Source organism: Calypte anna, unplaced genomic scaffold (genome assembly GCF_003957555.1).
Source record: "Calypte anna isolate BGI_N300 unplaced genomic scaffold, bCalAnn1_v1.p scaffold_110_arrow_ctg1, whole genome shotgun sequence".
In the NCBI taxonomy this organism is placed as follows: Eukaryota; Metazoa; Chordata; class Aves; order Apodiformes; family Trochilidae; genus Calypte; species Calypte anna.
Window position 1 is genome coordinate 1 of NW_022045425.1, and position 26,620 is coordinate 26,620.

The 26,620-nt window shown below is 55.6% G+C and overlaps 1 protein-coding gene across 1 annotated transcript in view; it reads right to left on the bottom strand.

Moving 5' to 3' along the window:
- Positions 1-8,461: 8,461 nt before the first annotated feature.
- Positions 8,462-26,620, bottom strand: part of RECQL4 (RecQ like helicase 4) — an 18,740-nt gene continuing 581 nt past the window's right edge. Inside the window, exons 2-13 of the mRNA XM_030468452.1 lie at positions 22,602-22,787; positions 22,307-22,498; positions 22,003-22,171; positions 18,371-18,639; positions 14,430-14,567; positions 12,533-12,713; positions 12,329-12,458; positions 11,182-11,354; positions 10,914-11,088; positions 10,646-10,799; positions 8,688-8,799; positions 8,462-8,583 (exon numbers count right to left, since the gene is read on the bottom strand). Coding sequence (XP_030324312.1) covers positions 8,462-8,583; positions 8,688-8,799; positions 10,646-10,799; positions 10,914-11,088; positions 11,182-11,354; positions 12,329-12,458; positions 12,533-12,713; positions 14,430-14,567; positions 18,371-18,639; positions 22,003-22,171; positions 22,307-22,498; positions 22,602-22,787 — 2,001 coding nt within the window. The remainder of the gene's footprint in view (positions 8,584-8,687; positions 8,800-10,645; positions 10,800-10,913; positions 11,089-11,181; positions 11,355-12,328; positions 12,459-12,532; positions 12,714-14,429; positions 14,568-18,370; positions 18,640-22,002; positions 22,172-22,306; positions 22,499-22,601; positions 22,788-26,620) is intronic.

Consider the following 26,620-nt stretch of genomic DNA (forward strand, 5'->3'; position numbering starts at 1 on the left):
ACGTTTGTTGAAAACCAAAAAGACACAAACAAACCCCAAACCAAACCCAACAATCATATATCAAAGTGGATCACAGAGGTGGACAAGACCTCTGGAGAATGTCTGGGCCCAACTACATTGGGTGACTGGAAGGAAAGGACACAAGATGGCACCCAGGGGGTTCTGGAAGTCTCCAGAGAAGGAGGTTGTTCCAGTGGTGTCACCACAGCTGTTGAGAAACCAAAAAGAACACAAAAAAACCCCCAAACATCATCCAAGTGATCACCAGAGGTGGATGAGACCTCTGGAGAATGTCTGGGCCCAACTACATTGGATGACCAGGAGAAGAGGACACAAAATGGCACCCAGGGGGTTCTGGAAGTCTCCAGAGAAGGAGATTGTTCCAGTGGTGTCACCACAGCTGTTGGAGAACCCAAAAAGGACACAAAAAACCCCAAAACAAACCCAAATATTATTTGAGTGATCACCAGAGGTGGAGAAGACCTCTGGAGAATGTCTGGGCCCGACTACGTTGGGTGACCTGGAGGAGAGGACACCCAGGGGGTTCTGGAAGTCTCCAGAGAAGGAGATTTTTCCAGTGGTGTCACCACAGCTGTTGGAGAAACCAAAAAGGACATAAAGAAAACCCCAAACATCATTTGAGTGATCACCAGAGGGGGACGAGACCTCTACAGAACATCTAGGCCCGAACATGTTGGGTGACCAGGAGGAGAGGACACAAGATGGCACCCAAGGAGGTTCTGGAAGTCTCCAGAGAAGGAGATTGTTCCAGTGGTGTCACCACAGTTGTTGAGAAACCAAAAAGGACACAAAAAAACCCAAAACAAACCCAAACATCATTCAAGTGATCACCAGAGGTGGACAAGACCTCTGGAGAATGTCTGGGCCCAACTACATTGGGTGACTGGAAGGAAAGGACACAAGATGGCACCCAGGAGGTTCTGGAAGTCTCCAGAAAAGGAGGTTGTTCCAGTGGTGTCACCACAGCTGTTGGAGAAACCCAAAAAGGACACAAAAAACCCCAAAACAAACCCAAATATTATTTGAGTGATCACCAGAGGTGGACAAGACCTCTACAGAATGTCTGGGCCTGACCACATTGGGTGACCAGGAGGAGAGGACACAAGATGGCACCCAGGGAGGTTCTGGAAGTCTCCAGAGAAGGAGATTGTTCCAGTGGTGTCACCACAGCTGTTGGAGAAACCAAGGACACAAAAAAAGCCCCAAACAAACCCAAACATCATTCAAGTGATCATCGGAGGGGGACGAGGCCTCTATAGAATGTCTGGTCCCAACTAAGTTGGGTGACCTGGAGGAGGGGACACAAGATGGCACCCAGGGGGTTCTGGAAGTCTCCAGAGAAGGAGATTGTTCCAGTGGTGTCACCACAGGTGTTGGAGAAACCAAAAAGGACACAAAAAACCCGAAAACATCATTTGAGTGATCACCAGAGGTGGATGAGACTTCTACAGAATGTCTGGGCCCAACTACGTTGGGTGACTGGAAGGAGGGGACTCAAGATGGCACCCAGGGGGTTCTGGAAGTCTCTAGAGAAGGAGATTGTTCCAGTGGTGTCACCACAGCTGTTGAGAAACCAAAAAGGACATAAAGAAAACCCCAAACATCATTTGAGTGATCACCAGAGGTGGACGAGGCCTCTACAGAATGTCTGGGCCCAACTAAGTTGGGTGACCGGGAGGAGGGGACACAAGATGGCACCTAGGGGGTTCTGGAAGTCTCCAGAGAAGGAGATTGTTCCAGTGGTGTCACCACAGCTGTTGAGAAACCAAAAAGGACACAAAAAAACCCCCAAACATCATTCGAGTGATCACCAGAGGTGGATGAGACCTCTGGAGAATGTCTGGGCCCAACTACATTGGATGACCAGGAGAAGAGGACACAAAATGGCACCCAGGGGGTTCTGGAAGTCTCCAGAGAAGGAGATTGTTCCAGTGGTGTCACCACAGTTGTTGAGAAACCAAAAAAGGCACAAAAAAACCCCAAACATCATCTGAGTGATCACCAGAGGTGGATGAAACCTCTACAGAACATCTAGGCCCGAACATGTTGGGTGACTGGGAGGAGGGGACACAAGATGGCACCCAGGGGGTTCTGGAAGTCTCTAGAGAAGGAGATTGTTCCAGTGATGTCACCACAGCTGTTGAGAAACCAAAAAGGACACCAAAAAAGCCCCAAACAAACCAAAACATCATTCGAGTGATCACCAGAGGGGGATGAGACCTCTACAGAACATCCAGGCCCGAACATGTTGGGTGACCAGGAGGAGAGGACACAAGATGGCACCCAAGGAGGTTCTGGAAGTCTCTAGAGAAGGAGATGGTTCCAGTGGTGTCACCACAGCTGTTGGAGAAACCAAAAAGGACACAAAAAACCCCAAAACATCATCTGAGTGATCACCAGAGGTGGATGAGAACTCCAGAGTCCATCTGGGCCCAACTACGTTGGGTGACCAAGAGGAGGGACCTTGGAGCAGCTTCCAGGTCCTGAAGGGGCTCCAGGAAAGCTGGAGAGGGACTTGGGACAAGGACCTGGAGGGATGGGATGAGGGGTGATGGTTCCAACCTCCAAGAGGGGAGATGGAGAGGAGATCTTGGGGAGGGAGGGAGAAATTCTTTGGGGTGAGGGTGGTGAGACCCTGGTTGCCCCCAGAAGCTGTGGCTGCCCCATCCCTGGAGGTGTTGGAGGTTGGATGGGGCTTGGAGCAACCTGGGTTGGAGGAAGGGTCCCTGACCATGGTTTGAGGTGGAACTGGGTGAGCTTTAAGGTCTCTTGGTGAAGAAGACCAAGTATTGGCCCCTGGGGGACCCTCCTTGACCTCCAACTTGACCCTACTGCCTTGGTCACCATCCTTGGTCACTTCTCCACCCCCCTCAGGGCCCACCCATCCTCTTGACTTCCCTCACTGAGGACATCCCGGGTGCCACCACCAAGAACCTCCCCAAAGCCAGGGTAGATCCCACCCATTGACATCATCAATGACGTCACCACTCGAAGGGTTGGGAGATGACATCATCAAAGATGTCACCTCTTGAGTGGTGTCACTTCTCCACCCCCTTAAGGCCCACCCCTCTTCTTGACTTCCCTAATTGAGGACATCCCGGGTGCCACCACCAAGAACCTCCCCGAAGGTATATCCCACCCATTGACATCATCAATGATGTCACCACTCGAAGGGTTGGGAGATGACATCATCAACAATGCCAGCTCTTGAGTGGTGTCACTTCTCAGTCCCCCTCAGGGCCCACCCCTCTTCTCAACTTCCCTCATTGAGGACGTCATGGGCGCCACCACCAAGAACCTCCCCGAAGCCAGAGTAGATCCCACCCATTGACATCATCAATGACGTCACCACTCAAAGGGTTTGGAGATGACATCATCAACAACATCACCACCCAAAGGGCTTGGTGATGACATCATCAACAACGTCACCTCCCAAAGGGTTTGGAGCCTCACATGGGATTATCCCGACCGCGCTCTCCCGGCGCGTCCCCGACGTGGACCTGAGCTCCTCGAAGACTTTGCCAACAACAATCCTGACGGTTCTTGACCACGACGGCCACCACGGGTTGGGTCCTTCCCAAATCCACGTTCCACCAAGGTTCCATCTCCTTCAAAGTCCGGGAACAGGAGCCGTGGGCCCAGATTCCATCCCGGTTGCCGTCCACGGCGTTGGCGGCGATGCTGTGGTTGGGGAAGGAGGAGGATTGGGTGCTGGGACGTCCCAAGGCCGCGTTGAAAGCTGCTCAAGGAAGAGAAGAAGGTGGATGGTGGAAGGGTTGGAATCTTCATTGGAAGAGGGGTTGGGATTCTTCTGGAAAAGGGGGGGGGAACTCACCGGCGGGGGGGATGTGGCAGCTCTGGGTGCTCGTGTCTTGTGCCAGGACTTGGGTGAGAAGATGAAGAAGAAGAGCCCAAGGTAGGGCCATGGTGGGGGCTGTGGGGAAGGGGAGAGGGGTGTGGGGACCACCAGGATGGGTTGGAGATCAGCAGGATCCCTGGGGACCAGCAGGATCCCATCCCTGGAGGCTACTGTGATGTCCATGGGGACCACTGGGATGTCCATGGGGACCACCATGACTCCCCAGGGACCCTTAGGATCCCAAGGGACCATCAGGATCCCATGGGACCACTGTGATCCTCTGGGATCACACCACGATCCCTGGGGACCACTGTGATATCCATAGGGACCACCATGATTCCCCTGGGACCATCAGGATCCCATGGGACCACCATGATCTCTGGGGACCACCACTGATCCTGAGGACCACCTTGATCCTCAGGCATCACACCACGATCCCTGGGGACCACTGTGATATCCATGGGGACCACCATGACTCCCCAGGGACCATCAGGATCCCATGGGACCACCACTAGCCCTGAGGACCACCCAGGGCCTCAAGGATCACACCACAATCCTTGGGACCACCCTGATCCTCTTGGATCACACCATGATCCCTGGGGACCACTGTGATATCCATGGGGACCACCATGACTCCCCTGGGACCATCAGGATCCCATGGGACCATCCTGATCCTCAGGGACCACTGTGATATCCGTAGGGACCATCAGGACCCCACAGGACCACCATGATCTCTGGGGGACCACCCTGATCCCTGGGGACCACTGTGATATCCATGGGGACCACCATGATTCCTCAGGGATCATCAGGATCCCATGGGACCACCATGATCCTCTGGGATCACACCACGATCCCTGGGGACAACTGTGATGTCCATGGGACCACCATGACTCTACTGGGACCATCAGGATCCCATGGAACCACCATGATCCCTGGGGACCACTGTGATATCCATGGGGACCACCATGATTCCTCAGGGACCATCAGGATCCCATGGGACCATCCTGATCTTCAGGGACCACTGTGATATCCATGGGGACCATCAGGATCCCACAGGACCAGCAGGATCTCTGGGGGACCACTGTGATATCCATGGGGACCACCATGATTCCTCAGGGACCATCAGGATCCCATGGGACCACCATGGTCCTCTGGGATCACACCATGATCCCTGGGGACCACCATGATCCCTGAGGCCCAACACAAACCTTGGGGTCCACCATGATCTCTAAGGGACCACCATGATCCCTGGGATCCACCATGATCCCTGAGGGACCACCACAATCCCTGGAGATGACCATGAGCCTTGGAGACCACCATGATCCTTGGGACCCATGAAGATCCCTGAGGACCACCAGAACCCCTGATGGAAACCATGATCCCTGGAGACCACCATGACCCCTGGGGTCCACCACAACTCCTGGGGTCCACCATGATCCCCAGGGACCACCATGATCCTTGGGATCCACCAGGATCCCTGGAGACGACCACAACCTCTAGGGTCCACCACAACCCCTGGGGTCCACCAGGATCCCTGGGGTCCACCATGATCTCTGAGGGACCACCATGATCCTTGGGATCCACCATGATCCCTGAAGACCACCAGAACCCCTGGTGGAAACCATGATCCCTGGGGTCCACAAGGATCCCTGAGGGACCACCATGATCCTTGGGATCCACCATGATCCCTGGAGACCCCCATGATCCTTAGGATCCACCAGGATCCCTGAGGGACCACAAAGATCCCTGGAGGCCACCACAACTCCTGGGGTCCACCATGATCCCTGAAGACCACCAGAACCCCTGGTGGAAACCATGATCCCTGGGGACCACCATGATCCCTGAGGGACCACCACAGTTCCTGGGGTCCACCAGGATCTCTGGAGACCACCACAACCCCTGGGGTCCACCATGATCCCTGGGGACCACCACAACCCCTGGTGGAAACCATGATCCCTGGGGACCACCATGATCCCTGAGGGACCACCACAGCTCCTGGGGTCCACAAGGATCCTTGGGATCCACCATGATTCCCTGGAGACCACCACAACCCCTGGGGTCCACAAGGATCCTTGGGATCCACCATGATTCCTGGAGACCACCACAACTTGTGGGGTCCACCACAACTCGTGGGGTCCACCAGGATCCCTGGGGTCCACCATGATCTCTGAGGGACCACCATGATCCTTGGGATTCACCATGATCCCTGAAGACCACCAGAACCCCTGGTGGAAACCATGATCCCTGGGGACCACCATGATCCCTGAGGGACCACCACAGTTCCTGGGGTCCACCAGGATCTCTGGAGACCACCACAACCCCTGGGGTCCACCATGATCCCTGGGGACCACCACAACCCCTGGTGGAAACCATGATCCCTGGGGACCACCATGATCCCTGAGGGACCACCACAACCCCTGGTGGAAACCATGACCCCTGGGGACCACCATGATCCCTGAGGGACCACCACAGCTCCTGGGGTCCACAAGGATCCTTGGGATCCACCATGATTCCCTGGAGACCACCACAACCCCTGGGGTCCACAAGGATCCTTGGGATCCACCATGATTCCTGGAGACCACCACAACTTGTGGGGTCCACCACAACTCGTGGGGTCCACCAGGATCCCTGGGGTCCACCATGATCTCTGAGGGACCACCATGATCCTTGGGATTCACCATGATCCCTGAAGACCACCAGAGCCCCTGGTGGAAACCATGATCCCTGGGGTCCACAAGGATCCCTGAGGGACCACCATGATCCTTGGGATTCACCATGATCCCTGAAGACCACCATGATCCTTGGGATCCACCAAGATCCCTGAGGGACCACAAGGATCCCTGGAGACCACCACAACTCCTGGGGTCCACCATGATCCCTGGGGACCACCACAACCCCTGGTGGAAACCATGACCCCTGGGGACCACCATGATCCCTGAGGGACCACCACAGCTCCTGGGGTCCACAAGGATCCTTGGGATCCACCATGATTCCCTGGAGACCACCACAACCCCTGGGGTCCACAAGGATCCTTGGGATCCACCATGATTCCTGGAGACCACCACAACTTGTGGGGTCCACCACAACTCGTGGGGTCCATCAGGATCCCTGGGGTCCACCATGATCTCTGAGGGACCACCATGAAACTTGGGATCCACCATGATCCCTGAAGACCACCAGAACCCCTGGTGGAAACCATGATCCCTGGGGTCCACAAGGATCCCTGAGGGACCACCATGATCCTTGGGATCCACCATGATCCCTGGAGAACCCCATGATCCTTAGGATCCACCAGGATCCCTGAGGGACCACAAAGATCCCTGGGAGGCCACCACAACTCCTGGGGTCCACCATGATCCCTGGAGACCACCAGAACCCCTGGTGGAAACCATGATCCCTGGGGACCACCATGATCCCTGAGGGACCACCACAGTTCCTGGGGTCCACCAGGATCTCTGGAGACCACCACAACCCCTGGGGTCCACCATGATCCCTGGGGACCACCACAACCCCTGGTGGAAACCATGATCCCTGGGGACCACCATGATCCCTGAGGGACCACCACAACCCCTGGTGGAAACCATGACCCCTGGGGACCACCATGATCCCTGAGGGACCACCACAGCTCCTGGGGTCCACAAGGATCCTTGGGATCCACCATGATTCCCTGGAGACCACCACAACCCCTGGGGTCCACAAGGATCCTTGGGATCCACCATGATTCCTGGAGACCACCACAACTTGTGGGGTCCACCACAACTCGTGGGGTCCACCATGATCCCTGGGGTCCACAAGGATCCCTGAGGGACCACCATGATCCTTGGGATCCACCAGGATCCCTGGAGCCCACCATCTCTTACCCTGTTGGTGAAGAAGGGTTGGAGAGTCCCCACTGTCCTCTGGAGATGGAGAAGGAGCAGAAGGAGAAGGAGAAGGAGGAGAAGGATGAAGAGAAGGAGGAGGAGGGATGGAGGAGGCAACGTGGCACCCAGTTAATGTTTAAAGAAGGTTTTGGTGACACAGTTGGGTGCTGCCATGGTGTCACCTTCCCCCTGCCACCACGGGACAGAGTGTCCCCAAGAGGTGACACCGGGGCGTGAAGTTCACCCAGGTGGAAACTTGAGTTTCTACCAAGCTTGGATGGTGGTTGGGGAGGGGGAGGAGAGGGAGAAGTTCACCCCCACCCTTGAGAGCACCCAGATTGGGTGGGACGGGTGGTGGCAGTGGCACGAGGGGTGACACCGGGTGACAGACCCCACCCCATCCCCACGACGAGGGAGAAGCAAAGTGGGAGAAGGTCCAAACTTGGTGATTTTATTGATTCCTTGATAAAAGCCCGGCCAGCGGGGACATCTGGGGACAGATGGGACAGTTGGGGACATCTGGGGACAGTTGGGGACACATGGAGATGGTTTGGAACACTCCAACTCTTGGGTGGGGGGATGCTCCCAACCCCCTCCCCAAGCAGCCACAATGGAGGTGCCACAACGCTCGGGGTGAGGCCACGTTGTCCCTGGAGGTGACAGGAAGGGGAAAGGGTGGAAGGTGGCTTCCTGTTGTCACCTGGTGGCTTCCTGTTTGTCACCTGGTGGCCAGGATCTCCTGGGTGGCCAAGCGGATGAGGCGGTGGAAGTCGAAGTGGAGATGTTTCCTCCAGAAGCGGCGGTCGCGCCCGAAGACCTGGGCGGGAAACCGGGGGCTCCCTGTGGGGGTGAGGGCCACCAAATTCCTGTCATGAGGTGTGGGGGGCAGGGGACCAACCAAGGGACAGCCAAGGTGACACCTTCACCTTCTTTGTCCCCCTCACCAATGCCGTGGAAGATCCTGGCGACGGCGCGGCCGGAGAAGTTCTCCTCGGGGCGGAGAGCCAGGAAGCGGCGGATGTCGGCGCGGATTTGGGTCTCCTGCTCTGGTGGCTGCTGAGGAGACACCAAGGAGGTGACATCCCAAGATTTTCCTCAAAATGGTGGCCCCCTGTCTCAACAACCCATCCAGATCCCAACTGGAGAGCCCAGCCAACCAGAGGTTCCACCCAACTGGAGTTCCAACCCAACTGGAGGTCCCATCCAGCTGGGGGTCCCACCCAGCTGGGGGTTCCATCCAATTAGAGGTCCCATTCAACCGGAGGTCCCACCCAACCAGGGGTTCCATTCAGCTGGAGGTCCCACCCAACTGGAGGTCCCACCCAACTGGGGGTTCCATCCAACTGGAGGTCCCATTCAACTTGAGGTTCAACCCAAATAGAGATCCCAGCCAACCAGAGGTCCCACCCAAGCAGAGGTTCCATCCAACTGGAGGTCCAACCCAACTGGAGTTCCAACCCAACTGGAGGTCCCATCCAACCGGAGGTCCCATCCAACCAGAGGTCCCACCCAACTGGGGGTTCCATCCAATTAGAGGTCCCACCCAACTGGAGGTCCCACCCAACCGGGGGTTCCTTTCAACTGGAGGTCCCACCCAACTGGAGGTCCCACCCAACTGGGGGTTCCATCCAACTGGAGGTCCCATTCAACTTGAGGTTCAACCCAAATAGAGATCCCAGCCAACCAGAGGTCCCACCCAAGCAGAGGTTCCATCCAACTGGAGGTCCAACCCAACTGGAGAGCCCAGCCAACTGGAGGTCCCAGCCAACTGGAGGTCCCACCCAACTGGAGGTCCCACCCAACCGGGGGTCTCAGACAACTGGGGGTCCCAGACAACCGGAGGTCCCACCCAACTGGAGGTCCCACCCAACTAGAGATCCCATTCAACTGGAGGTCCAACCCAACTAGAGGTCCCAGCCAACTGGAGGTCCCATCCAACCGGAGAGCCCTTCCATCTGGAGATCCCATCCAACCAGAGGTCCCACCCAACCGGAGGTCCAACCCAACTAGAGATCCCACTCAACTGGAGGTCCCATCCAACTGGGGGTTCCATCCAACTGGGGGTCCAACCCAAATAGAGATCCCATCCAACTGGAGGTCCCACCCAACTGGAGGTCTCACCCAACTGGAGATTCCACCCAACCGGAGGTCCCACCCAACTGGAGATCCCATCCAACTGGAGGTCCCACCCAACCGGAGGCCCCACCCAACCGGAGGTCCCACCCAACTGGAGATCCCATCCAACTGGAGGTCCCACCCAACCGGAGGCCCCACCCAACCGGAGGTCCCACCCAAATGGAGGTCCCGTCCAACTGGGAGTTCCATCCAACTGGGGGTCCAACCCAAATAGAGATCCCATCCAACTAGAGGTCCCACCCAACTGGAGGTCCCACCCAACTGGAGAGCCCATCCAATTGGAGGTCCCACCCAACCAGAGGTCTCATCCAATTGGAGGTCCCATCCAACCGGAGGTCCCACCCAACCGGAGATCCCACCCAAACAGAGGTCCCATCCAATTGGAGAGCCCATCTAATTGGAGAGCCCATTAAACCGGAGGTCCCACCCAACCGGAGGTCCCATCCAACCAGAGTCCCACCCAAGCAGAGGTTCCATCCAACTGGAGGTCCAACCCAACTGGAGGTCTCACCCAACTGGAGATTCCACCCAACCGGAGGTCCCATCCAACCAGAGGTCCCACCCAACCAGAGGTTCCATCCAACTGGAGGTCCAACCCAACTGAAGATCCCACCCAACTGGAGATCTCACCCAACTGGAGGTCCCACCCATCTGGAGAGCCCACCCATCTGGAGAGCCCACCCATCTGGAGAGCCCACCCAACTGGAGGTCCCAGTTGATGGTTGGAGCGACTCCTAAAGGACTCAGAAGTTGGGGTTTTGCTCACTGTGGTATCTCCAGGAGCTTCCTCTTCATCCTCTTCCTCCTCCTCCTCCTCACGTGGTTCCTTCTCGAAGTAATCTTGGAGTAGAGCCTTCAACCGGGAGCTCCTCTCCTCTTCCTCTTCCTCAGGATGAAGGTCACAGGTCTGGAACGCCACGCTGCGCGGCCGGAGTCAACGCCCTGACCCTTTCCCAGGATCCCAACTGGGAACCTCCACAACCCTTCCACCACCAAGATGGGAGCTTGAAGGATCAGGGAGGGCTTTTCCTCACCTCTGGAACGCCCGGAAGCAGGCCTGGAGTTGCCCAAGAGCCATCTTCTCCCTGGCCACCACTTTTCCATGGAGGAAGTCGCAGAGGTAATCCAGTTCCTGGCCCGTGAGGTCACCGTAGGCACGGAAGTGGAAGGACAAATCCTCAAATTCCACCAGGATCCCGCTCTTCCCACCTGGAAAACATCACAAACATGGTTGCCCACCCAAAACGTGGTGCCCACCAAGAGCTGGTGACCACCAGAAGAATCTGTCCCAACCCCAGGTACCTCTGCAGAGCCGCGGATCCCACTGGAGTTGACGCAAGGAACGTTTGACCAAAGGCACCTCCCACCCCATGGAATCACTCAAGGAGACCACGTTGAACTCCAAGGAACTGCTCTGGCCATGATCTCGTCCCACCAAACGTTCCCGGGCCAGGAAGACAGCGATAGGAGGAGAGCTGAGGACAGGAGAACATCAGAAAGGTCACGGCCACGGCTTGGAGAGGGATTTTTAAGGTTGGAAGAGTCAAAAGGAACCTCTGGAGAACATCTAATTCCAGCCTTGAGGTTGGCCTAGAGGACTGGATGATGTCCAGGTGGGGTTTGGGATGTCTCCAGAGATGGAGACTCCACCATGGCTCTGGGAAACTTCTGCAACCCTCAGAGTCAAGAAGTTCCTCCTCAAGTTGAGATGGAACTTCCCATGGTTGAGTTTGTGACCATTGTCCCTGGGCAGAAGGATCTGATCTCCTCCACCTGATCCCTGAAAGGATCTTTATGGAGGAGATCATCCCCTCCGTGTCCTCCTGACCAACCCCAGGCCCTTCAGCCTCTCCTCCAACGGTGGTAGATGTTCTAACCCCATCTTGGTGGCTCTTGAGTTGGATGGCTCTCCAGTAGCTCCTTGTCCTTCATCACTTGGGTGTCCTACAGCTGGATCAAGTTGTCCAGGAGGAGGGAGGGTGGAAGGAGAACCTCCCTTGACCTGTTGGCCACCCCAATCTTCTCCATGCACCCCCAGGAAGCCATCGGGCTTCTTGGCCACAAGGGTTGGTTGGCTGGTGGTCATCCTCTTGTCCACCAGGACCTTCTCCAGGCAGCTGCTCACCCCCCAACCTCTGCTGGTCCACAGGGACCCCCCACAACGGACCCAACACTTGCTCTTGGTCAACCTCATGAGGTTCCTCTCCAACCAGATCTCCAAACTCTCCAGGGTCCTGCTGGATGGCACCTCCTGGTGGATGGATCAACCACCCCTTCCCCACTTTGGTGTCACCACCCGGAGGGGACGGTTGTCCCTTCACCCAACTCATGGATGAAGACCTTGACCAAGAGTTGGAGGCCACCAAGTAGACTCTCCAGACCACCAATGAAAACCCTTCTGAGCTTTGGGCTTGGAGCCCCTTCTCCAACCACTTGGGAATGGCCTCACCTCCTCGCAGCTTCCCGGAGTTGCCGGGCTCCTCCGTAGCTCCGGATCTTGCAGGTGGAGTAGGTGGGAGGCAACAACTCCAACCAACGTCGTGGGTGGAGCTCCAGGTAGCACAGGAGGGTTTCAATCCCTGAAGGAGACGTCTGGATGGATCCTGGATCTCCTTTCCCAGATCCTGGATCTCTCCATTCCCTGGTTCCTCACCTTCTTCTCGGAGATCCAAGCTCTCCACAGTTGGTTGGATGGGGATGGTGCCTTCGTGCTTGTAGCACACACGTTGGACACTTGGTTGGGAGGTTCTGGAATCTTCCTTCTCCTCCTCCTTTTCTTCTTCTTCTTCTTCTTCCAAGAGTTTGGCCATTTCGGAGTCTTCCACCTCTGTGTCCTGTGTGGGACATGAAGGTGGTGGTGGCACCAGTTGGAGGATGGGAAGGGTGTTTAGGACATCTCAAACCTGAGATGGCTCCTGGTCGTGGTGCTTCACCACAACCCAGATGTTCCTTCTGGGACATCCCAACCCTTCTCCTGACCATGAGCTCACCCACAAGTCCAGATGTTCCTCTTTGGGACATCCCAATTGTCCTGCTGCTCATGGTCCTACACCTCATCCCAGATGTTCCTCCTTGGGACACCCCAGGAGTCTCCTGGCCATGGTCCTACACCCCATCCCAGATGTTCCTTTTGGGACATCCCAACCCTTCTCCTGACCATGATCTCACTCCCTATTCCAGATGTTCCTTTTGGGACATCCCAAGAGTCTCCTGACCATGGTCCTACAGCCCATCCCAGATGTTCCTCTTTGGGACATCCCAACTGTCCTGCTGGTCATGGTCCTACAGCCCATCCCAGATGTTCCTCCTTGGGACACCCCAAGAGTCTCCTGACCATGAGCTCACCCCCAAGTCCAGATGTTCCTCCTTGAGACATCCCAATTGTCCTGCTGGTCATGGTCCTACAGCCCATCCCAGATGTTCCTTTTGGGACATCCCAACCCTTCTCCTGACCATGATCTCACCCCCTATTCCAGATGTTCCTTTTGGGACATCCCAAGAGTCTCATGACCATGAGCTCACCCCCAAGTCCAGATGTTCCTCTTTGGGACATCCCAATTGTCCTGCTGGCCATGGTCCTACAGCCCATCCCAGATGTTCCTTTTGGGACATCCCAATCCTTCTCCTGACCATGAGCTCACCCCCTATTCCAGATGTTCCTCTTTAGGACACCCCAAGAGTCTCCTGGCCACAGTCCTACAGCCCATCCCAGATGTTCCTCCTTGGGACACCCCAAGAGTCTCCTGGTCATGGTCCTACATCTCATTCCAGATGTTCCTTTTGGGACATCCCAACCCTTCTCCTGACCATGATCTCACCCCCTATTCCAGATGTTCCTCTTTAGGACACCCCAAGAGTCTCCTGGTCATGGTCCTACAGCCCATCCCAGATGTTCCTTTTGGGACATCCCAACCCTTCTCCTGACCATGATCTCACTCCCTATTCCAGATGTTCCTTTTGGGACACCCCAAGAGTCTCCTGACCATGAGCTCACGCCCAAGTCCAGATGTTCCTCTTTGGGACATCCCAAGAGTCTCCTGGTCATGGTCCTACAGCCCATCCCAGATGTTCCTCCTTGGGACACCCCAAGAGTCTCCTGACCATGAGCTCACCCCCAAGTCCAGATGTTCCTCCTTGAGACATCCCAATTGTCCTGCTGGTCATGGTCCTACAGCCCATCCCAGATGTTCCTTTTGGGACATCCCAACCCTTCTCCTGACCATGATCTCATCCCCTATTCCAGGTGTTCCTCTTTAGGACACCCCAAGAGTCTCCTGGCCATGGTCCTACAGCCCATCCCAGATGTTCCTTTTGGGACATCCCAACATTCTCCTGGTCATGGCCCTTCACACCATTCCAACTTTGCCCATTGGAACATCCCAGCCCATCTCCTGACCACGCCCCCATCCCACCTCTCCAAGTTGTCCCTCCAGGGATTTAACGTCCCCGATGAAGCCACCCAACACCTCCAAACATTTTCCACCTCATTCCTTAGGGAGATAAAGACCCAGGACCGTGGTGGGATGGGATCTCCTCAGCTCCTCCTTCACCTTGACAAGCTCCTGGTGTTTCTGGTGCAGCTCCAAACATCTACAGGGCTTGAAAACCATCTGCACCAACTTCTTGATGGTGAAGAAATCCACGGTGTCGCCGTAAATGTGACGCCGAAGCTCGTGGAGATCTTCACCCTGAGGGGAAAAAAAACCATAACCAACCCAAAAAACCTGGAAAATGGGAAAATCCCTTCCCCTCACCCTAGAATCATAGAATTAGCCGGGTTGGAAGGGACCTCAGAGATCATCAAGTCCAACCCTTGACCCACCAGAGCAGTTGCTAGACCATGGCACTGAGTGCCACATCCAGGCTCTTTTTAAATGTCTCCAGACACGGAGAATCCACTACTTCCCTGGGCAGCCCATTCCAATGTCTGATCACCCTCTCCGTGAAGAAATTCTTTCTCATCTCCAACCTAAACCTCCCCTGGCACAACTTGAGACCCTGCCCTCTTGTCTTGCTGAGAGTTGCCTGTGAAAAGAGCCCAACCCCCCCCTGGCTCCAACCTCCTTTCAGGGAGTTGTAGAGAGTGATGAGATCTCCCCTGAGCCTCCTCTTCTCCAGCCTCAACACCCCCAGCTCCCTCAGCCTCTCCTCATAGGGTCTGTGCTCGAGTCCCTTCACCAGCCCAGTTGCCTCCTTTGGACCTGCTCCAGGACCTCTACATCCTTCTTAAACTGAGGGGCCCAGAACTGGACACAGGACTCAAGCTGTGGCCTCCCCAGGGCTGAGCACAGGGGCAGAATCCCTTCCCTGGACCTGCTGGCCACGCTGTTCCTGATCCAGGCCAGGATGCCATTGGCCTTCTTGGCCACCTGGGCACACTGCTGGCTCATGTTCAGCTTCCTGGCAATCCAGACTCCCAGGTCCCTTTCTGCCACTCTGTGCCCAGCCTGGAGCTCCCCATGGGGTTGTTGTGGCCAAAGTGCAGGACCCGGCACTTGGCCGTGTTGAACCTCATCCCATTGGGATCATCCCAACTCTCCAGTCTGTCCAGGTCCCTCTGCAGAGCCCTCCTGCCTTCCAGCTCATCGACACTCCCCCCCAGCTTAGTGTCATCTGTGAATTTGCTGATGATGGACTCAATCCCCTCATCTAAATCATCAATAAAGATATTGAACAGAACTGGGCCCAACACTGATCCCTGGGGGACACCACAGCCGCCATTTTGGACACCACAGCCGCCATTTTGATGCAGCCCCGTTCAGCACCACTCTCTGGGCCCCTTCCAGCAGTTCCTGACCCATCCCAAAGTGCTCCTGGCTGATCCATGGGCTGATCCACAGAGTTTCCAGGAGAATCCTGAGGGAAATGGTGTCAAACGCTTTGCCTTTTCTGCTGGGCAGTTTTTGGGGTTGTTGTGTTGAACCTCATCCCATTGGGATCATCCCAACTCTCCAGTCTGTCCAGGTCCCTCTGCAGAGCCCTCCTGCCTTCCAGCTGATCCACACTCCCCCCCAGCTTAGTGTCATCTGTGAATTTGCTGATGATGGACTCAATCCCCTCATCTAAATCATCAATGAAGATATTGAACAGAACTGGGCCCAACACTGATCCCTGGGGGACACCACAGCCGCCATTTTGATGCAGCCCCGTTCAGCACCACTCTCTGGGCCCGGCCCTCCAGCCAGTTCCTAACCCAGCACAGGGTGCTCCTGTCCAAGCTGTGGGCTGACAGCTTCTTCAGGAGGATGCTGTGGGAGACGGTGTCAAAGGCTTTCATAGAATCATAGAATCCTTGGGGTTGGAAGGGACCTCGAAAGATCATCTAGTCCAACCCCCCCTGCCAGAGCAGGGCCACCTAGAGCACTTCGCATAGGAACGTGTCCAGGCGGGTTTTGAATGTCTCCAGTGAAGGAGACTCCACGACCCCCCTGGGCAGCCTGTTCCGGGGCTCTGTCACCCTTACAGGAAAAAAATGTTTTCGAATATTCAACTTGAACCTCCTGTGCTCCAATTTACACCCATTACCCCTTGTCCTATCACTGGTCACCACTGAGAAGAGCCTAACTCCTTCTCCCTGACACTCACCCCTTACATATTTGAAAACATTGATGAGGTCACCCCTCAGTCTCCTTTTCTCCAAACTAAAGAGACCCAGCTCCCTCAGCCTTTCCTCATAAGGGAGATGTTCCACTCCCTTAATCATCTTAGTAGCTCTGCGCTGGACTCTTTCAAGCACTTCCCTGTCCTTCTTGAACTGAGGGGCCCAGAACTGGACACAATACTCCAGGTGCGGCCTCACCAATGCAGAATAGAGGGGGAGGAGAACCTCTCTTGACCTACTAACCACACCCTTTCTAATGCACCCCAGGATGCCATTGGCCTTCTTGGCCACAAGGGCACATTGCTGGCTCATGGTCATCCTGGAGCAGGTCCAAAGGAGGCAACCAGGCTGGTGAAGGGGCTCGAGCACAGGCCCTATGAGGAGAGGCTGAGGGAGCTGGGGCTGTTCAGCCTGAAGAAGAGGAGGCTCAGGGGAGACCTCATTGCTGTCTACAACTACCTGAAAGGAGGTTGTAGCCAGGTGGGAACTGGACTCTTTTCACAGACGACCTTCAACAAGACAAGAGGACACAGTCTTAAGTTGTGCCAGGGGAAGTTTAGGTTGGAGATTAGAAAGAATTTCTTCACGGAGAGGATGATCAGGCTATGGAATGGACTGCCCGGTGAGGTGGTAGATTCTCCGTCCCTGGAGACATTTAAAAAAAGACTGGATGTGGCACTCAGTGCCATGGTCTAGCAACTGCTCCGGTGGGTCAAGGGTTGGACTAGATGATCTCTGAGGTCCCTTCCAACCCAGCTAATTCTATGATTCTATGATTCCACCCCCTTAATCATCTTAGTAGCTCTGCGCTGGACTCTTTCAAGCACTTCCCTGTCCTTCTTGAACTGAGGGGCCCAGAACTGGACACAATACTCCAGGTGCGGCCTCACCAATGCAGAATAGAGGGGGAGGAGAACCTCTCTTGACCTACTAACCACACCCTTTCTAATGCACCCCAGGATGCCATTGGCCTTCTTGGCCACAAGGGCACATTGCTGGCTAATGGTCATCCTCTTGTCAACCAGGACCCCCAGGTCTCTTTCACCTACACTGCTCTCCAGCAGGTCAGCCCCCAACCTATACTGGGCCTTTCTTGCTCCAGAGGCTCGACGAGCTGCTGGCCTCTCCATTGCCTCGCACCAGAGTGAGCTGAGGTCCCTTCTGTGGGTGTGTGTCCCACCTTTATTGGCCCCCTGGTCTTGCTCATGCCCAATAGGGGCCTGTCCTAATCAGGCACAGGTGGACTCTCACCCGCTCTTTGGCAACTCGAGGCACCTGGTTGACAATGTCTCTCTACAGGGGGAGGAGAACCTCTCTTGACCTACTAACCACACCCTTTCTAATGTACCCCAGGATGCCATTGGCCTTCTTGGCCACAAGGGCACATTGCTGGCTCATGGTCATCCTCTTGTCTACCAGGACCCCCAGGTCTCTTTCACCTACACTGCTCTCCAGCAGGTCAGCCCCCAGCCTATACTGGGACATCGTGTTGTTCTTCCCCAAATGCAAAACTCTACACTTCCCCTTGTTGAATTTCATCATGTTTCTCTCTGCCCAACTCTCCAGCCTGTCTAAGTCTCTCTGAATGGCAGCACGGCCTTCCGGTGTGTCAGCCACTCCTCCCAGCTTAGTGTCATCAGCAAACTTGCTGAGGGTACATTCTATCCCCTCATCCAAGTCGTTGATGAAGATATTAAACAACACCGGTCCCAGTACCGACCCCTGAGGGACTCCACTGGTCACACACATCCTGCAGGTGCTGTGTGATTGCACTGAGGATGATCTGTTCCATGACCCTGCCAGGCACTGAGGTCAGGCTGAGGGGTCTGGAGTTTCCCTAAATTTGGAGAGAAGGATAAAAACAAACCCAGTTTTGGGAAGAAGTTTTACCTCTGGGTCTAGGAAGAGGTGACACCGAGCGGGTTCTCCGTCTCGCCCGGCCCGGCCGATTTCTTGGACATAAGTCTCAAAGTTTTTGGGCATGTTGTAATGGATGACTCCCCGGACGTTGGGTTTGTCCAATCCCATCCCAAAAGCCACCGTGGCCACCACCACACGGAGGTGACCCCTCATGAAGTTCTTCTGAACACCACGGCGTTGGGAAGGGGACAAACCGGCGTGGTAAGCGTCGGCGACCAACTGGAGAGGGGGCTTTTTGCCTTCCAAAAGAAAAAAAGGAAGAAATTCAAGGTTTAATGAAGGAATTCTCAACCTGGTTGGTGATTTATTCCAGGTTGGAAGTCATCCCATGGATAATTGGTCATCAGGAATGTGGAGCTCCAAGTGAAGGTGCCAAAAGTCGTTCAGCTCCGGTTGGTTCGGGACGGCGCGGCCGGCGATGAACAAAAGGAGGTGGAGAAAGAGGAGGAGGAGGAGGATGGAATGGATCCAAAAGGAGGGGAAGGAGGGAATGGATCCATCAGGAGCTAAACACTTCCAGAAAGACCCAGGGTGAGGATTAGGAAGGAGAATTAAAGCCTCCAAGTCATGGTTGAGATGTTTGGAGAGAGAAATCCTTGGAGAACGTTGATGAAATGCCCCAAATTTGGGTCTGGATTGGGAGGGGACACCAGAGGGGACATTTTAAAGGTGAAGGTGGTGTCACCTACCCTTGAGATCCAAAACACTTCCAGAAGGATCCAAGGTGAGGGATTGGGGAGGAGAATTAATGCCTCAAGTCATGGTTGAGAAGTTTGGAGAGAGAAATCCTTGGAGAACGTTGGTGAAATGCCCCAAAATTGGGTCTGGATTGGGAGGGGACACCAGAGGGGACATTTTAAAGGAGAAGGTGGTGTCACCTACCCTTGGGTTGGTTCTTCTTTTGGGAAAGATCCCTCAGGATCCAAAAGAATTCCAGAAGGATCCAAGATGAGGATGGGGGAGGAGAATTAAAGCTTCCAAGTCATGGTTGAGAGGTTTGGAGAGCAAAAGCCTTGGAGAACGTTGATGAAATGCCCCAAATTTAGGTCTGGATTGGGAGGGGACACCAGAGGGGACATTTTAAGGTTGAGCATGATGTCACCTACCCATGAAATCCAAACCAATTCCATGAGGATCCAAGGTGAGGATGGGGGAGGAGAATTAATGCCTCAAGTCATGGTTGAGAGGTTTGGAGAGAGAAATCCTTGGAGAACGTTGGTGAAATGCCCCAAATTTGGGGGTTGATTGGGAGGGGACACCAGAGGGGACATTTTAAGGTTGAGGATGGTGTCACCTACCCTTGAGATCCAAACCAGTTCTAGGAGGATCCAAGGTGAGGGATTGGGGAGGAGAATTAATGCCTCAAGTCATGGTTGAGAAGTTTGGAGAGAGAAATCCTTGGAGAACGTTGATGAAAATGCCCCAAATTTAGGTCTGGATTGGGAGGGGACACCAGAGGGGACATTTTAAGGTTGAGGGTGGTGTCACCTACCCTTGAGATCCAAACCAGTTCCAGAAGGATCCAAGGTGAGGATTGGGGAGGAGAATTAATGCCTCAAGTCAATGTTGAGAAGTTTGGAGAGAGAAATCCTTGGAGAACGTTGGAGAAATGACCCAAATTTAGTTATGGATGGGAGGGGACATCAGAGGGGACATTTTAAAGGTGAAGGTGGTGTCACCTACCCTTGGGTTGGTTCTTCTTTTGGGAAAGATCCCTCAGGATCCAAACCAATTCCAGGAGGACCCAAAGTGAGGATGGGGGAGGAGAATTAAAGCCTCCAACTCATGGTTGAGAAGTTTGGGGAGAGAAATCCTTGGAGAACGTTGATGAAATGCCCCAAATTGGGGTGTGGATTGGGAGGGGACACCAGAAGGGACATTTTAAGGTTGAGGGTGGTGTCACCTACCCTTGAGATCCAAAACACTTCCAGAAGGATCCAAGATGAGGATGAGGGAGGAGAATTAAAGCTTCCAAGTCATGGTTGAGAGGTTTGGAGAGCAAAAGCCTTGGAGAACGTTGATGAAATGCCCCAAATTGGGGTGTGGATTGGGAGGGGACACCAGAGGGGACATTTTAAAGGTGAAGGTGGTGTCACCTACCCTTGGGTTGGTTCTTCTTTTGGGAAAGATCCCTCAGGATCCAAACCAATTCCAGAAGGATCCAAGGTGAGGATGGGGGAGGAGAATTAATGCCTCAAGTCATGGTTGAGAAGTTTGGAGAGAGAAATCCTTGGAGAACGTTGGCGAAATGCCCCAAATTTGGGTGTGGATTGGGAGGGGACACCAGAGGGGACGTCTTAAGGTTGAGGGTGGTGTCACCTACCCTTGGGTTGGTTCTGTTTTTGGGAAAGATATCTCAGGATCCAAACAATTCCAGGAGGACCCAAAGTGAGGATGGGGGAGGAGAATTAAAGCCTCCAAATCATGGTTGAGAAGTTTGGAGAGAGAAATCCTTGGAGAACGTTGGTGAAATGCCCCAAATTTGGGTGTGGATTGGGAGGGGACACCAAAGGGGACATTTTAAAGGTGAAGGTGGTGTCACCTACCCTTGAGATCCAAACCAGTTCTAGGAGGATCCAAGATGAGGATGGGGGAGGAGAATTAAAGCTTCCAAGTCATTGTTGAGAAGTTTGGAGAGCAAAAGCCTTGGAGAACGTTGGTGAAATGCCCCAAATTTAGGTGTGGATTGGGAGGGGACACCAGAGGGGACATTTTAAAGCTGAAGGTGGTGTCACCTACCCTTGGGTTGGTTCTTCTTTTGGAAAAGATCCCTCAGGATCCAAACCAATTCCAGGAAGACCCATGGTGAGGATTAGGAAGGAGAATGAAAGCCTCCAATTCATGGTTGAGAAGTTTGGGGAGAGAAATCCTTGGAGAACGTTGGTGAAATGCCCCAAATTTGGGTGTGGATTGGGAGGGGACACCAGAGGGGACATTTTAAAGGTGAGGGTGGTGTCACCTACCCTTGGGTTGGTTCTTTTTTTGGGAAAGATCCCTCAGGATCCAAACAATTCCAGGAGGAGCCAAGATGAGGATGGGGGAGGAGAATTAAAGCCTCCAACTCATGGTTGAGAAGTTTGGAGAGAGAAATCCTTGGAGAACGTTGATGAAATGCCCCAAATTTGGGTGTGGATTGGGAGGGGACACCAGAGGGGACATTTTAAGGTTGAGGGTGGTGTCACCTACCCTTGGGGGTGTTCTTCTTTTGGGAAAGATCCCTCAGGATCCAAACAATTCCAGGAGGACCCAAAGTGAGGATGGGGGAGGAGAATTAAAGCCTCCAACTCATGGTTGAGAAGTTTGGAGAGAGAAATCCTTGGAGAACGTTGATGAAATGACCCAAATTGGGGTGTGGATTGGGAGGGGACACCAGAGGGGACATTTTAAGGTTGAGGGTGGTGTCACCTACCCTTGAGATCCAAACCAGTTCCAGAAGGATCCAAGGTGAGGGATTGGGAAGAAGAATTAATGCCTCAAGTCATGGTTGAGAAGTTTGGAGAGAGAAATCCTTGGAGAACGTTGGTGAAATGCCCCAAATTTGGGTGTGGATTGGGAGGGGACACCAGAGGGGACATTTTAAAGGTGAGGGTGGTGTCACCTACCCTTGGGTTTGTTCTCTTTTGGGCCTGGGGTGGTCTGGGGGGGTGGGATCCCTTGGAGGGAGGTTCGGATGAGGGCGGCGAGGCGCGTCGTCTCCTCGCGGCGGGTGCAGTAGACGATGATGGAATCCAAGGAACCAAAACGTTCCCCTTGGAGTAAGGAGATGAGAGCCTTCAAAATAAGAAAAAAAAAAGAAATTTATGGAAAAATGAAAGGGTTGGAATCTTCATGTCTTAAAAAAAATAAAAAAATCCACCCATTCTGGTACCAAATCCTGGGGTTTTTGGGGTTTTTTTTGTCTCAAACCTCATCCCGATAGCGGTCGAGGGAGACGGAGAGGAGAAGGTTGGGAGGAACAGGGGTGAAACGAGGGATTTTCCCTTCTTCCTCCTCCTCCTGGGAGATCCCCAAATGTTTGGCCACATCCCTGGTGGTGGCCAAGGTGGCCGTGGCCGTCAGCCCCAAGAAGCAGCGGACGCCGAAGCGATCCCGAAGAACCTGGTGTGGAGAAGTCCAAAAAAACAAGAAAAAAAGAGGGATTTGGGGGTTGTTTGGGTTTTTTTGGGTGGGATTGGGGTTTTTTTGGGGGATTCTTTCCCACCTTGCAGATCCGGAGGTAGGAAGGCCTGAAGTTGTGGGACCACTCGGAGAGGCAGTGGGCTTCGTCGATGCAAGCGAAAGCCACGGGTGGCAAGTTGGGGAGACCAGGGAGGAACCCAGATCCTGGTTCCGATCCAACCAGAGCTTCTGGAGATAAGAGGAGGACCTGGACCTCTCCTCGTCTCACCTGGGTTTGGAGAAGATCAAGGAGGAGAAGGAAAAAAAAAGATTGAAATAATTAAAATGGAGGTTTTGGAGGTTTTCTTTCAGGAATGAACTCCCCCAGAACCCTCCTGGACCCACTTGGTACCAGGACACCCCCCGAACCCTCCTGGACCCACTCAGTACCTGGGGCTCTTCCCGAATCGCCCCGGACCCACTCAGTACCCGGGGCTCCCCCTGAAACCACTCGGAACCCGGGGTTCCTCCTGAACCCCCCCTGACCCACTCAGTACCCAGGGCTCCCCCCGAACCCTCCTGGACCCACTCGGTACCCAGGGCTCCCCCCAAACTCCCCCGGACCCATTCGGTACCTGGGGCTCCCCCCAGACCCACTTGGTACCCGGGGCTCCCCCCGAACCCTCCCTGACCCACTTGGTACCCGGGGCTCCCCCCAAACTCTCCCGGACCCACTCGGTACCTGGGTTCCTCCTGAACCCTCCTGGACCCACTCAGTACCTGGGGCTCCTCCCGAATCCCCCCGGACCCACTCAGTACCCGGGGCTCCCCCTGAACCCACTCGGAACCCGGGGTTCCTCCCAAACCCCTCTGGACCCACTTGGTACCGGGGCTCCCCCCGAACCCACTGGGTACTCAGGGCTCCCCCCGAACCCCCCTGGACCCACTCAGTACCTGGGGCTCCCCCCGAACCTCCCTGAACCCACTTGGTACCTGGGTTCCCCCCGAACCCCTCTGGACCCACTTGGTACCGGGGCTCCCCCCGAACCCACTGGGTACTCAGGGCTCCCCCTGAACCCCCCTGGACCCATGCAGTACCTGGGGCTCCCCCTGAACCCACTCGGTACCTGGGTTCCTCCTGAACCCCCCTGGACCCACTTGGTACCCGGGGCTCCCCCTGAACTCTCCCAGACCCACTTGGTACCGGGGCACCCCCCGAACCCTCACGGACCCATTTGGTATGGGGGCTCCCCCCAGAACCCACTTGGTACCCGGGGCTCCCCCCGAACCCCCCCGGACCCACTCAGTACCTGGGGCTCCCCTGAACCCCCCTGGACCCACTTGGTACCTGGGTTCCCCCCGAACCCCTCTGGACCCACTTGGTACCGGGGCTCCCCCCGAACCCACTGGGTACTCAGGGCTCCCCCTGAACCCCCCTGGACCCATGCAGTACCTGGGGCTCCCCCTGAACCCACTCGGTACCTGGGTTCCTCCCGAGCCCCCCTGGACCCACTTGGTACCCGGGGCTCCCCCTGAACTCTCCCAGACCCACTTGGTACCGGGGCTCCCCCCGAACCCTCACGGACCCATTTGGTATGGGGGCTCCCCCCAGAACCCACTTGGTACCCGGGGCTCCCCCCGAACCCCCATGGACCCACTCAGTACCTGGGGCTCCCCCTGAACCCCCCTGGACCCACTCGGTACCTGGGGCTCCTCCTGAACCCCCCCTGACCCACGCAGTACCTGGGGCTCCCCCTGAACCCACTCGGTACCTGGGTTCCTCCTGAACCCCCCTGGACCCACTCGGTACCTGGGTTCCTCCCGAGCCCCCCTGGACCCACTTGGTACCTGGGGCTCCCCCTGAACTCTCCCAGACCCACTTGGTACCGGGGCTCCCCCCGAACCCACGGGGTACTCAGGGCTCCCCCCGAACCCCCTTAGACCCACTCAGTACCCGGGGTTCCCCCCAAACCCACTCGGTACTTGGGTTCCTCCTGAACCCCCCTGGACCCACTTGGTACCGGGACACCCCCCGAACCCTCCCTGACCCACTTGGTACTCGGGGCTCCCCCCAAACCCTCCCAGACCCACTCGGTACCCAGGTTCCTCCTGAACCCCTCTGGACCCACTTGGTACCAGGGCTCCCCTCGAACCCACTGGGTACTCAGGGCTCCCCCCAAGCCCCCCCAGACCCATTCAGTACCCGGGGCTCCCCCCGAACCCCCCCTGACCCACTCAGTACCTGGGGCTCCCCCCGAACCCTCCAGGACCCACTCGGTACCTGGGGCTCCCCCCGAACCCTCCCAGACCCACTCGGTACCGGGGGCTCCCCCCGAACCCCTCTGGACCCACTTGGTACCAGGGCTCCCCCCGAACCCACTGGGTACTCAGGGCTCCCCCCAAACCCCCCTGGACCTATAGAGCCCCCTATAGCACCCTATGGACACCCTGTAGAGCCCTATGGACACCCTATAGAGCCCTAGAGAGCCCCTATGACACCATACAGAGCGCTTATAGACACCCTATAGGACCCTATAGAGCCCCTATGGACACTATAGGACCCGATGGACACCCTATAGAGCCCTTATAGACACCCTATAGAGCCCCTATGGCATGCTATAGTAGTCTGGACCCCCTATAGCACCCCATACACACCTTAGAGAGACCCTATAGAGGCCGTAGAGCACCCTATAGACACCCTATAGAGCTCCTATGGCCCCTGTGGGCACCCTACAGAGCCCCTTAGCACCCTATAGAGCCCCTATGGGCCCTGTGGGCAGCCTACAGAGCCCCTGTGGCACCTTATGGACACCCTACAGAGCCCCTTAGCACCCTATAGACACCCTATTGAGCCCCTATGGCCCCTGCCCACCCTATAGAGCCCCTGTGGGCAGCCTATAGAGACCCTGTGGCACCTTATGGGCACCCTACAGAGCCCCTTAGCACCCTATAGACACCCTACAGAGCCCCTATGGTCCCTGTAGGCAGCCTATAGAGCCCCTCTGGCACCTTATGAGTACCTTACAGAGCCCCTTAGCACCCTATAGAGCCCCTATGGGCAGCCTATAGAGACCCTGTGGCACCTTAAGGGCACCCTACAGAGCCCCTTAGCACCCTATAGAGCCCCTATAGAGCCCCTATGGGCAGCCTATAGAGACCGTGTGGCACCTTATGGGCACCCTACAGAGCCCCTTAGCACCCTATAGAGCCCCTATGTCTTCTGTGGGCAGCCTATAGAGCCCCTTAGCACCCTATAGACACCCTATGGGGCAGCCTATAGAGACCCTGTGGCACCTTATGGGCACCCTACAGAGCCCCTTAGCACCCTACAGACACCCTATGGCCCCTGTGGGCAGCCTACAGAGCCCCTTAGCACCCTATAGAGCCCCTATGGGCCCTGTGGGCAGCCTACAGAGCCCCTGTGGCACCTTATGGGCACCCTACAGAACCCCTTAGCACCCTATAGACACCCTATAGAGACCCTATGGCCCCTGCCCACCATATAGAGCCCCTATGTCCCCTGTGGGCAGCCTATAGAGGCCCTGTGGCACCTTATGGGCACCCTACAGAGCCCCTTAGCACCCTATAGACACCCTATAGAGCCCCTATGGCCCCTGTGGGCAGCCTATAGAGTCCCTTAGCACCCTATAGAGCCCCTATGGCCCCTGTGGGCAGCCTATAGAGGCCCTGTGGCACCTTATGGGCACCCTACAGAGCCCCTTAGCACCCTACAGACACCCTATGGCCCCTGTGGGCAGCCTACAGAGCCCCTTAGCACCCTATAGAGACCCTATGGCCCCTGCCCACCATATAGAGCCCCTATGGCCCCTGTGGGCAGCCTATAGAGGCCCTGTGGCACCTTATGGGTACCTTACAGAGCCCCTTAGCACCCTATAGACACCCTATAGAGCCCCTATGGCCCCTGTGAGCAGCCTATAGAGCCCCTCTGGCACCTTATGGGTACCTTACAGAGCCCCTTAGCACCCTATAGACACCCTATAGAGCCCCTATGGCCCCTGTGGGCAGCCTATAGAGCCCCTCTGGCACCTTATGGGTACCTTACAGAGCCCCTTAGCACCCTACAGAGCCCCTTAGCACCCTATAGAGCCCCTATGTCCCCTG